A 12666-nucleotide genomic window follows, 5' to 3' on the forward strand; every position below is an offset into this window, starting at 1 on the left:
AAATGTAGGTTAAAACTTAAAAAAATTTCAAGTCATAAAAAACTTACTTAATTCTGATTGAATTTACAAATATTAAATATAAATATCGATATATACTATTATGAATTCACTATCACCACTGCTAGCACCACCACCACCACCACCACAACCATCATGCCACCGCCACTACTACCACCATGCCACTGCCATCGTCACCGCCACCACCATTGCTACCACAACCACCACCATCATGTCACTACCGCTACTACCACTACCACCACCACCACCACCATCACTACCGCTATCACTATCACCACCACTATGTCAATGCTACCACTATCACCACTGTCGCCACCATCATGCCGTCACCACTACCACTACTACCATCACTTTCATCACCATTGTCATTATTCCCATGAACATCACCATCATTTTACTACTACTATCATCACAACCACAACCACAACCACAACCACAACCACAACCACTATCACCACGTCACCGTCACCGTCACCGTCACAGCCACCACTACCACTACCACTACCACTACCACCACCACCACCACCAGGCCACTCCACCATCACCATCACCATCACAATATAAAAATTAAAGTATACAATTTAAAAATAATAAATTTCAAATTTTATCTTACACATATCAAACAATTTATTTTTAATTTAGCATTTAAATTTTTATCAAACAGGTTTTCAACTTAAAAAATTCAGTATTCAATTTTCAATACTTAATTTTCAATCTTTAATTTTTAGTTTTGAACTTTATCAAACACCACCTATGGTACACTCTTAAAAACGCATCGGTATGCCTTTTTAAAACTACACTACAATAATTGATAACAAAGTCACAATAGTCAAATAACTTTTTCACCATAATAACATGTAATATTTTAAGGGAGCAGCTTGCCTCTAGTCCTTAATCAGATTGAATGGTACTGTTCGGCCCGTGGAGGCCCACCACGGGTCCTATTTTGATAATCCAAACCGTTCAATGTGTAGAACTCGTCGAATACTATATGGTTGTAAAAAATCACGTTGATCGGATATCGATAGCTATGTGATCAAATCAATTTTGTATAAAAAAATTTGGCCAGTGAACAAATTAACGGTTGACAAAAAGCTGATAAGATGAGGTAGCTATCGATATCCGATCAACGTGATTTTTTATAGGCATATAGTACTCGACAAGTTCTACATATTGAACGGTTTGGATTATCAAAACGAAACTCGTGGTTGGCCTTCACGGGCCGAACAGGACCGTCCAATCCGATTAAGGACTAGAGGCAAGCTGCTCTCTATTTTAATATTCATAACATTATCATATTAGTTTATTATATAACCATAATAATTTGTATTTAAAACTTTTTTTATGGTGCGTCCCTTCATAACATAATTATAATTATTTGTATTAACACTATAAAAACTCATAACAATTTTACAAAATATACAAAATATTATACACATATCTTAGCAATCCCACCAACTTAGTAGGCCAGGAACCCCTAAAACCCCACTAAAATACAGGCCGTTTATATATAATATTTCACCTCATTCACGTTTGACTAACTCTAACTATCCTTTTTAAAATTAACCATATACTCCTCTCATGATTTTAAATTAATTTGTAACACTAACAACATTAATTTTACTTGCAAAAAACACTTGTACAATATTTAACTGACATAAATGTATTTTTTTTTAGTATCACTATCTCACACTTTGGAGTATCTCCAACGGTGTATCAATTATTTCATTAAATTTGAGTAAAAAATGAGCAATTCATCTATCTGATATCCAGCTCTCTAACGGAGCATTGTGGGCTGTCATCAAAACATCGGTCGGTCGGGAGGACGACCGGACGAAAGTCCAACTAGTCGACCAGCCAATGTAATCTGAAAATTCTTTTTCCCTTCATTTTCAACTAAGCGGAAGATCGGTTGGACATTCGGCTGGTCAGCCGGTAGGTCGTTCGACGTCCAAAAACAATGGCTCTAAAACAGTGAAATGCTGAAAATCCAGATGTCCTCAATTTGGTGAAATATTTTTGATATTCTCGATTTGATATGTATTTAATGAAAGTGTTGGAGCAAAAAAAGAGGCAAATTTTTATCAAATTTAAATTTAATGATAAATTTACTACATCATTAGAGATGGTCTTATATGAGTGTTTGGTAATTTTTTTGATAAATCATTTAATAATTCTAGCATTGCTCTTTGTCCACTATGAACCTGACACACCAAGGACTAGAGACTAGAGTTTCTACCCCCAACAAGATGGAATGGCCGTCCACTGATGACTTGACTTGAACATAAATATTCTTATTTACATATTTTAATAATTTTTAAATATATGCATTATATAGTAATAATAATAATTATAACTAGGTGCTCATGACTTGAGACTTTTCAAAACAATCAAGTCTTATACAGTTTGCAAAACTTTAATCTTTCAACACTAGCATCAAATTACATTCCACACTCAGAAGCTATGGGCACAACCTCTAGTGCTCTTGTGATGTTATTTGCTCTTTTTTTTTCATTGAAAAACTTGAGTTCATTTGTAGTAGTACAAATTCAAATGTGAGTTGCATAGCGAGTGAGCGAGAAGCTCTTATGAAATTCAAAGGAAATCTCACAGATTATGCAAACCGTTTATCCTCATGGGTTGGAAAGGACTGTTGCATGTGGAAGGGAGTTGGTTGTAGCAATAAAACAGGCCATGTTGTGAAGCTTGATCTGCATAATCCAATTCATGATCTAGTTGATCCAAATTTCAAAATGAGCCAACTGGGTGGTCAGATAAGTCCTTCTTTACCCGATTTAAATCATTTGTATTACCTAGACTTGAGCATGAATTCATTTTATGGTCCGCTGCCATCATCACTCGGAAGACTATCATATTTGAGAGTGTTAGATACTGGAGATAATCAATTGAATGGGAGCATTCCAATAAGTCTTGGACAACTTGCAAAGCTAGAATATCTAGATTTGTCAAAAAATGCATTGAATGGGAGCATTCCAACAAGTCTGGGACAACTTTCAAAACTAGAATATCTAGATTTGTCAAATAATGCATTTGTTGGTACCGTATATGAACTTCACTTTGCCAAACTCAATAGTTTCAATGAATTGTACTTGCATTCAAATTCATTAGTTTTGAAAGTGACCTCCCAATGGGTTCCTCCCTTTCAACTCCAAGTCATACAATTGTCATCCATCAAAGTAGGACCCCAATTTCCTCAATGGCTCAAAACACAAAAAAATGTTACAGAGTTATACATGTCAAATGCAAGCATCTCAGTTGTCATTCCTGATTGGTTTGAGAGTCTTTATTGTGGCATTATACACTTGGATCTTTCTAACAACCAGATCAAAGGAAAGGTGACAATATTTCAAAAATGTAAATATAGTGCTCATGATAAACAGTTACTATTGAGTTCTAACAGATTTGAGGGCCCACTAACACCGCTTCCTTCAGATGTTTATGTCTTGGATCTCTTCAACAACTTGCTTTCAGGACCTATTACTGTGAGTGATGATAATGCGACGATGAGTTTGAGTTATCTTTTTCTCTCAAATAACAACTTGACTGGTGTCATTCCGGTGTCTTTGTGCAAGGCAAAGGATATAAGAATTATTGATCTCTCAAACAATCAGTTATCAGGGAAAATTCCTCCTTGCTTGGGGCAGTTGGATCAGTTGGAGGTGCCAGATTTGAAGAATAATAGTCTATATGGTGAAATTCCAAGTTCATTGGGTTCCCTACAATTTCGCAATTCCTTGCACATGCGTAACAATAAGTTTTATGGGAAGCTTCCTTTGTCCTTACAGAATTTGACACAACTTTTCACCATTGATCTAGGTGAAAATGTGCTCACTGATAATATCCCTCCATGGATTGGATATAACCTAACTAATCTTAGATTTTTCAGTCTTCAATCAAATAATTTCTATGGTGATATTCCTCCACAACTCTGTTATCTCCAAGATTTGCAATTGTTGAACTTGGCACAAAATAACATAATGGGAAATATCCCTCGTTGTTTTGCCAACTTCACTGCCATGGTTGCAGTAGATAGTGTGTTTGATTTCAAACTATATAACTATTATGATGTTAGTGCAACTTATGAAGAGAACATTTTGGATTCAATGAAAGGAAGAGAACTGGAATACACCAAGACACTCAAATTTCTCGTCTCCATGGACCTTTCGAACAATGGCATTATTGGAGAGATTCCAGAAGAGTTAATGGATCTTTTTGGGTTGCTGAACTTGAATTTATCTGGAAACCATCTAAAAGGAAGGATCCCTAATAATATTGGCAATTTGACACGATTGGAATCTCTTGATTTGTCTCGAAACAAGCTTTTTGGCCCTATTCCTCTAAGTCTGTCCAATTTAAGCTACCTAAGTCATTTGAACATGTCGTTCAAAAATTTATCAGGGCGAAAACCAACGGGAAATCAACTTCAAACTCTCGACAATCCTTCCATTTATATAGGCAACGATGGCCTTTGTGGTGCACCACTAAACAGCTGCCTCGATGATAAATCATCTGATGGTGATCACAAACATGCTGGAGAGTAAAGTTGCAGATGAAACTGATTTTTTGTGGTTCTACACTGGCATTGGACCTGGTTTCTGGGTTGGGTTCTTAGGGGTCTGTGGTACTTTGAATTTCAAGAAGTCTTGGAGGTATGCATACTTCCAGTTCATCGAAAACAATTACAATTGGATATCAGTAACCATAGCAATCAAGTTCGCTCGGCTAAGGAGGAAGTTCAACAAAGGAAAATTTGGAAGATGAATTTATCTCCCAATTGGTTCGTCTCTCTCTCTCTCTCTCTCTCACATATCATGTACATACATTACCTCCGTATCTTGTGATAATTTCAACGTGTGCATCAAATTTCCATCTTCATAGCCCATGATTTTTCTTACATGAATCTTTTGAATTTTTTTCATTTCCTTACCGTCATTAGCATAACAATGCTAATCATGTTAATGATTTTTGGAATATCATCACAACTTGAAGAATAACCATTCATATTTTGAAGTGGAGGTAGTGATATTTCCAGATTATCATCAAAACATGTCTTACATTCAAGATCATATAGTAAAAGTATACAGATTAATTTCCACCTAATTTCTTTACGGAAAGTGCCAAAATTCTTTGTCACATGCTTAAAAACATTGAAACAAATGCAAGTTTGTCGTTTTATAGTTCAAATAGTGCAAATACATTTCTCAAATAATTTTTCAAAAGTCAATTGTTGCATTATTTCAGAGAAACCATGTTAACATCCACTAATATGCTTGTTATATGCTTTGCTGTCATTGAAGGGTCTTATATTCAGCTGGAGAAAGGACCCTCAGAGGAAGCAGCATTGAGATCATGTTATGGATTTTCTTGAGTTGTTGGAAAGAAATAAGTTTGAATAATTCTATAGTTCTAGTATACATGTTGATGGGGTTTGATGATTGTGTCTTTTGTAAAATATTCTAAAGTAAGTCTTTCCTTAAATAAATGACTTGTGAACTATCATATTATCCAGAATATGTTATAGACTATGTTTTGCATAATATGTATTCTCCTTTTATTGGTGAATTCTATGATTTTTGCCAATTGAGGCCATGGATTCTAGTTTTAATTTTGAGAACTGAGCAAAATGCTCTAACAATGATATACATATAGTAATGGTATCACCAACAAAAACCTTATCAAAATAGAGAGTTATTGTGCCACAGTCAAATTCACATATAAGTTCAACTATTCATGTTTTTCTTCACATTGTAGTAATCTTTACTTGTGTCAAAGCTTTTAATGATTTAGGAGAAGTACGTAACATCAGTAATATACATGTATGATTCTGAAAAGGTCACGACTAGAGACCACTACTTTTGTTGCTGCTGCAATTGCTGCAGATTGTGAGATTTCATCTTTCTCATCATCACCTCCTCATCTCTATTACATGCTATTTACCATTTTGGGCAATAGAACTAATCCAAGTTTTTCCTCAAAATAAATAAAAACTTAACCAAGTTCTTTATGGAATTGTTTGTAAATTTTCTTGTATTGCTTTGAAAAAAGTCTTTCTATCAATGTTGTTTTGCTAAGATATTATGGAATTGATTTAATGTGAAAATTTTAGAAACCACTGACGTAATTTGTCCAATAAAAAAAGGCAAGTTCCGTTTGTCACTAGTATTATGATCTAGTTGGGGGGGGGGGGGACGAAACTAATACAAATAATACGTAAATATAAAAATAATTAATGATACAACAAACATTTCAATATAAAGATATAATTTTTTTTTAAAATCTATATGATTAATGAATGGCCAATAATATTATATATATATATATATATTTTTTTTTTTCTAATGATATTTAGTTTACCATCTCATGGTCACAATTGCATTAGTTAAGTTGGTTCCATCACTAGTGACAATTTCAAGACAATTGTGACAAATGAGATGGTTAAAAATGTGATCATGTAAATGAATGATTTTGCTTAGTGGAAAAAAGGACAGATCCTAAGAATGAATTGTGAATCCAAACATATCAAGTTTAACTTTCATTAGTTTCTCAGACTTAATCGATACATGTGATTTATAGACAATTTTAAGAATTCGAGATTTACTTACTCTGAAGAATGGGTCAAATGTAGCTTTCATGATTGCATTGGTTAAGTTGGTTCCATCACCCCCATGGTGTAATTATTCTTTTTGTCCTTATTAGTCATAGAGATTCGAGAGTAGGAGAGAATTAAGTGGGGGAATTATTCATATAGGAACCATAATTAAGCTTATGTTTGGGAAGTTGAGGTTGGGATTTTTTTGGTTAAAGTAGCCATACACACACACAAGAAAAAAAAAAAAAAAGACTTTTTAGTCCAATAAGACAAAACATCATATCCAACTCATAATTATTACATTCTTTCTTTCACAAAAAGTCAAAAAGGCCAAAAAACCCTTCTCAAATGAAGTTATTTAACCGCAAACTAAAATAACCAAAAAATTAAAAAACCAACACACTTTCCAAACAAACCCCTAAGTAAATTTCCAATTAAAAAATCTTCCCACACCAGCAAAAGTTGAAAACCACCATCTAAGAACATTTTCAACCCCTATGGTTTGAGAAGTGGTTATTTTAATTAAATTTTTAATTTTTTTAACAAAAAATAAAAAGAATGATGTGATAATTTATAATGACTTTTTAACTATATGAGTCTAATGTCAAACAAGGTTTTTTTATTTTTTGATAAATTGCCAAGCAAGGTTTATCAAATTTAAATTTGAATAAAAATCTTGCAAAACACCTTTCCACTCATTAACTCAAATTTATATGAAATTGAGTTTTACCCCTTTTTTAACCCAAATTAAAGAAGACTTAAATATATACTCGAATTTTTTCAAGACCATTTTGTAATCTTCAAATTTATCACTTTACCATTACTGAAGTTTTACTCAAATTTACGTTCAAACCTAAGTTTATCCATTGGAATGTCATATCAAATCAAACTTAGATCTTTAATTAAATTTGCAGCAGTGCCACATCCACACAATTTCTTCCCCTCACAATCTCCCTAATGAGATGGCAAAACAAAATACATGTAAAGAGAGTTTTGAGGAAATATTTAAATATAGGTCAACTTTTCAAATTTGGCTTGTCACATCATTTTTTTTTTTTTTTTTTTTTTTTGTGGGGTCGGTGGGCAGGGGAATTTTGTGGATGAATAATTTTCTTAAATGTGAGCAAAAAATTAAGGGCCAAAGATGGCCTAACAAACTTTTTAAAATCTGGCCTAAATTAAGTTGAAATAAGCTTAAATTATTTTACAATAGACCTACATAGACTTAGTTTGTTGGTTTGTCGTAATGCTTGGTTAATTGGCTTATTATTTAGGGCAAATTGCACCAATAATTCCTATATTTTATTTCTTATGCCATTTTGATCCCTACACTTTCATTTGGCTCAATTTTAACCATTCATTTTAGATTTTGTGTTAATTTAGTCCAATTGATAATATTGTTAGTGTTTTTTAAAGAAAATTATTACTAAATTGTTTGAGGTTAACTCACTAAGTTGAGTAAGTTTATAATTTTACCTTTAAAAATATGATACGTAACACTTGAGTGCATATTTTCTATATAAAAATAAAAAAATAAAATAAAAAATAATAAAAAAAAGAATGCTAAGAGTTCAAATCAATTGGACCAAATCGAGACAAAGTCATAAATTCAAGGTCAGAATCGAGCCAACTGAAATTACAAGGACTAAAATTTCACAATGACCAAAATATAAGAACTACGCGTAATTTGCCCCATTGTTTATTGACTAATACCATTGTAAAGCAAGGCAAATACCTAACCTTAAGAAATTGTGAGTGTTAAGCAAGAATTCTAAGGTTGACTTAATAAGACACCTATAAATATACCTTGCTGTATATGATAAAAATATAAGTTGATCCAAAAAGGTTGAACTAGTTACTCCAAAAAGAGAGCCTAAAAGAGAACAAAATGGGAGAGTTCAATACTTAAGTGTCAAAGGTTACGAGGATGAGCAGGTCTGTGTGCCTTTGTGCCCTCCTCGGAATGCATTTTAGTGTCTATCTTGGCTTATTTTTGAATGTGTCCAAGGAATTTGGAGGAAAGAAAACATATATCACTTTAAGAATAAATTTGGTGAGTTTGAATTTGTTTCACTTTTCATATTTATCTAAATATTTGGTATCTACTTTTTGACTCATTTCTATAAAAATTAACCCCGTGTTTCCCAGGAAAAAAAAAATGAAACACAATAAATAAATAAAAAGTGATAATTCTCATGTCTTCCATCTCATTTTAGTTTTCAATCTTATGATTTTTAATCTTCTCCTAATCGACAATTTGAAATCTAAATGTACAGATCAATCAGACAGCATTGTGGCAGGAGGATTCATGATGGGTTCATCACTTTGACAATCAAAGTTCTCCAATTCTCCATTGCCAAATGTTTACAGTTCAGATACTTGAGGCCACTGCAGCCTGCACATTCGACTACATCCGTGCTATTTTGGGTTTCGTTTACTCGATCAATTTCTTCGATGTACTCTTGATTTTGATTTGTTTAATCTCTTTGTAAAGTTCATTCAAGCCAAAATGCTGTCATCAATCGCTATTTAACTAACACAATTGCAACAGCCTAACATTTCAGACCACAATTACTTTTATCCAGTCCACTAAAGAAACCTGGACACATATAGAGAGTGTTGCTTCGAATGGAGATAGCATTATTTGAGCCTACTTTTTTTTTTTTTGATAAATAACAAAACTTTATTAAGAAAGCATCAAGAAGATGCAAGCATTACAAAAGAGGCCTGAGACCTCGACCAAATTAAACAATCAAATCCTCTACAAACTCTACGAAAGCCAACACATCCGAATCTACGAAACCTGTCACCCAGCTATACAAAACAATAAGAAGGCGTCTCTCTAGCCAAGAAATGGAGTGAGCCATCCCCTGAAACACCCGCCTGTTACGCTCCAACCAAATCAACCACATTAAACAGTGGGACGCAAGAAGCCAAGCCTTCCGACGCCGCCGACCTAACCGTCCACCTACCCAACTTTGCACAACTGTGAGCACCGAACCTGGTTGAACCCAAACAAAACCAAAAACTACAATCATAAGCATCCAAAGAAAAGAGACGAGACTGGGCAAAGAATAAGCAAATGATCAACTGTTTCTGCTGCTCGACCACACAAACAACACCAATTGACCAAAATATGCCCACGACGAATCAAATTATCAATGGTCAAGATACCATCCAAACTTGCTGTCCATACAAAAAAGGCGACCTTTGAAGGCGAACCCGACAACCAAACACCTCTCCATGGATAAACCTTAGTGATATCCTGTGCAAACCCATCCCTAACAAGACTTCCATAAAAAGAAGAGACTGTAAAAACACCTTTGGATCTAGGACAATCCCAAACCAAAGTGTCTTCACCTTCCCTCACAAAGTTCGATCCCAAACCAAATTACATTCCACACTCAGAAGCTATGGGCACAACCTCTAGTGCTCTTGTGATGTTATTTGCTCTTTTTTTCATTGAAAAACTTGAGTTCATTTGTAGTAGTACAAATTCAAATGTGAGTTGCGTAGCGAGTGAGCGAGAAGCTCTTATGAAATTCAAAGGAAATCTCACAGATTATGCAAACCGTTTATCCTCATGGGTTGGAAAGGACTGTTGCATGTGGAAGGGAGTTGGTTGTAGCAATAAAACAGGCCATGTTGTGAAGCTTGATCTGCATAATCCAATTCATGATCTAGTTTATCCAAATTTCAAAATGAACCAACTGGGTGGTCAGATAAGTCTTTCCTTACCCGATTTAAATCATTTGTATTACCTAGACCTGAGCATGAATTCATTTTATGGTCCGCTGCCATCATCACTTGGAAGACTATCATATTTGAGAGTGTTAGATACTGGAGATAATCAATTGAATAGGAGCATTCCAATAAGTCTTGGACAACTTGCAAAACTAGAATATCTAGATTTGTCAAAAAATGCATTGAATGGGAGCATCCCAACAAGTCTGGGACAACTTTCAAAACTAGAATATCTAGATTTGTCAAAAAAATGCATTTGTTGACACCGTATTTGAACTTCACTTTGTCAAACTCAAGAGTTTAAATCAATTGTACTTGCATTCAAATTCATTAGTTTTGATGTGAGCTCCCAATGGGTTCCTCCCTTTCAACTCCAACTCATACGATAGGCATCCATCGAAACACAAAAAAATTTTACAGCGTTAGACATGTCTAATGCAAGCATCTCAGATGCCATTCCTGATTGGTTTGAGAGTATTTATTGTGGCATTATACACTTGGATCTTTCCAACAACCAGATCAAAGGAAAGGTGTCAATATTTCAAAAATGCAAATATAGATATAGTGCTCATGATAAATGGTTACTATTGAGTTCTAACAGATTTGAGGGCCCACTAACACCGCTTCCTTTAGATGTTTATTCCTTGGATCTTTTCAACAACTTGCTTTTAGGACCTATTACTGTGAGTGATGATAATGCGACGATGAGTTTGAGTTATCTTTTTCTCTCAAATAACAATTTGACTGGTGTCATTCCAGTGTCTTTGTGAAAGGCAAAGGATATAAATATTATTGATTTCTCAAACAATCAGTTATCAGGAAAAATTCCTCCTTGCTTGGGGCAATTGGATCAGTTGTCGGTGCTAGATTTGACGAATAATAGTCTATATGGTGAAATTCCAAGTTCATTGGGTTCCCCACAATTTCTCTTTTCCTTGCACTTGCGTAACAATATATGTTTTATGGGAAGCTTCCTTTGTCCTTACAGAATTTGACATTTCTTTTCACCATTGATCTAGGTGAAAATGTGTTCACTGATAATATCCCTCCATGGATTGGATATAACCTAACTAATCTTAATTTTCTCAATCTTCAATCAAATAATTTCTATAGTGATATTCCTCCACAACTCTGTCATCTCCGAAATTTGCAATTGTTGAACTTGGCACAAAATAACATAACGGGAAATATCCCTCGTTGTTTTGGCAACTTCACTGCCATGGTTGCACTAGATCGTGGGTTCATTTTCGGTCGAATTCTCTATTATCAGACTAGAGGAATTTATGAAGAGAATATTTTGGATTCAATGAAAGGAAGAGAACTAGAATACACCAAGACACTCAAATTTCTCGTCTCCATGGACCTTTCGAACAATGGCATTGTTGGAGAGATTCCGGAAGAGTTAATGGATCTTTTTGGGTTGCTCAACTTGAATTTATCTGGAAATCATCTAAAAGGTACGATCCCTAATAATATTGGCAATTTGACACAATTGGAATCTCTTGATTTGTCTCGAAACAAACTTTCTGGGCCCATTCCTCAAAGTCTGTCTAGTTTAAGCTACCTAAGTCATTTGAACATGTCATTCAATAATTTATCAGGGCAAATACCAACGGGAAATCAACTTCGAACTCTCGACGTTCCTTCCATTTATATAGGCAACGATGATAGCCTTTGTGGTACACCACTAAATAGCTACCTCGATGATAAATCATCTAATGGTGATCACAAACATGCTGATGAGAGTAAAGCTGCAGATGAAACTGATTTTTTGTGGTTCTATTCTACACTGGCATTGGACCTGGTTTCTTGGTTGGGTTCTTGGGGGTCTGTGGCACTTTGAATTTCAAGAAGTCTTGGAGGTATGCATACTTCCAGTTCATCGAAAATAACTACAATTGGATATCAATAAACATAGCAATCAAGTTCGCTCAGCTAAGGAGGAAGTTCAACAAAGGCAAATTTGGAGGATGAATTTATCACCCAATTGGTTCGTCTCTCTCTCTCTCTCTCTCTCTCTCTCTCTCTCATCATGTACCTATATTACCTCTGTATCTTGTTATGATTGCGATGTGTGCATCAAATCAACATCTTCATAACCCATGATTTATCTTGCATGAATCTTTTGAATTTTTTTACCGTTATTAACTTAACAATGCTATTCATGTTAATGATTTTTGGAACATCATCACGACGTGAAGAATAACCATTCATATTTTGAAGTGGAGTTAGTGATATTTCCAGATTATCATGAAAACATGTCTTACATTCAAGATCATATAGTAAAGTACAGA

At 34.5% G+C, this 12666-nt stretch overlaps 2 protein-coding genes across 2 annotated transcripts; both read left to right on the forward strand.

The window, feature by feature from the left end:
* The first annotated feature begins 2606 nt into the window (after window positions 1–2606).
* Window positions 2607–4580, forward strand: LOC145802314 (receptor-like protein EIX2). The gene has a single exon (XM_082895007.1). It carries the CDS (start codon window positions 2607–2609, stop codon window positions 4578–4580), a length of 1974 nt encoding a protein of 657 aa, XP_082751133.1.
* Window positions 4581–10800: 6220 nt separating this feature from the next.
* LOC114288017 (receptor-like protein EIX2) lies at window positions 10801–12215 on the forward strand. The gene is made up of 3 exons (XM_028231509.2): window positions 10801–11055; window positions 11146–11284; window positions 11392–12215. The coding sequence occupies exons 1-3, from the start codon at window positions 10801–10803 to the stop codon at window positions 12213–12215; spliced, it is 1218 nt and encodes a 405-aa protein (XP_028087310.2).
* Window positions 12216–12666: the final 451 nt, after the last annotated feature.

This window comes from Camellia sinensis, chromosome 11, assembly GCF_055761805.1.
Source record: "Camellia sinensis isolate YWXY chromosome 11, ASM5576180v1, whole genome shotgun sequence".
Lineage (NCBI taxonomy): Eukaryota > Viridiplantae > Streptophyta > Magnoliopsida > Ericales > Theaceae > Camellia > Camellia sinensis.

Bases quoted from the DNA above. Each gene is read 5' to 3' on its own strand.
- LOC145802314 (XM_082895007.1), top strand. From the start codon at position 2,607: ATGAAATTCAAAGGAAATCTCACAGATTATGCAAACCGTTTATCCTCA.
- LOC114288017 (XM_028231509.2), top strand. From the start codon at position 10,801: ATGTCTAATGCAAGCATCTCAGATGCCATTCCTGATTGGTTTGAGAGT. The intron at 11,056-11,145 runs GTGAGTGATGAT...TCTTTGTGAAAG, and splicing joins TGCTTTTAGGACCTATTACT to GCAAAGGATATAAATATTAT. The intron at 11,285-11,391 runs GTTCCCCACAAT...CCATTGATCTAG, and splicing joins TGAAATTCCAAGTTCATTGG to GTGAAAATGTGTTCACTGAT.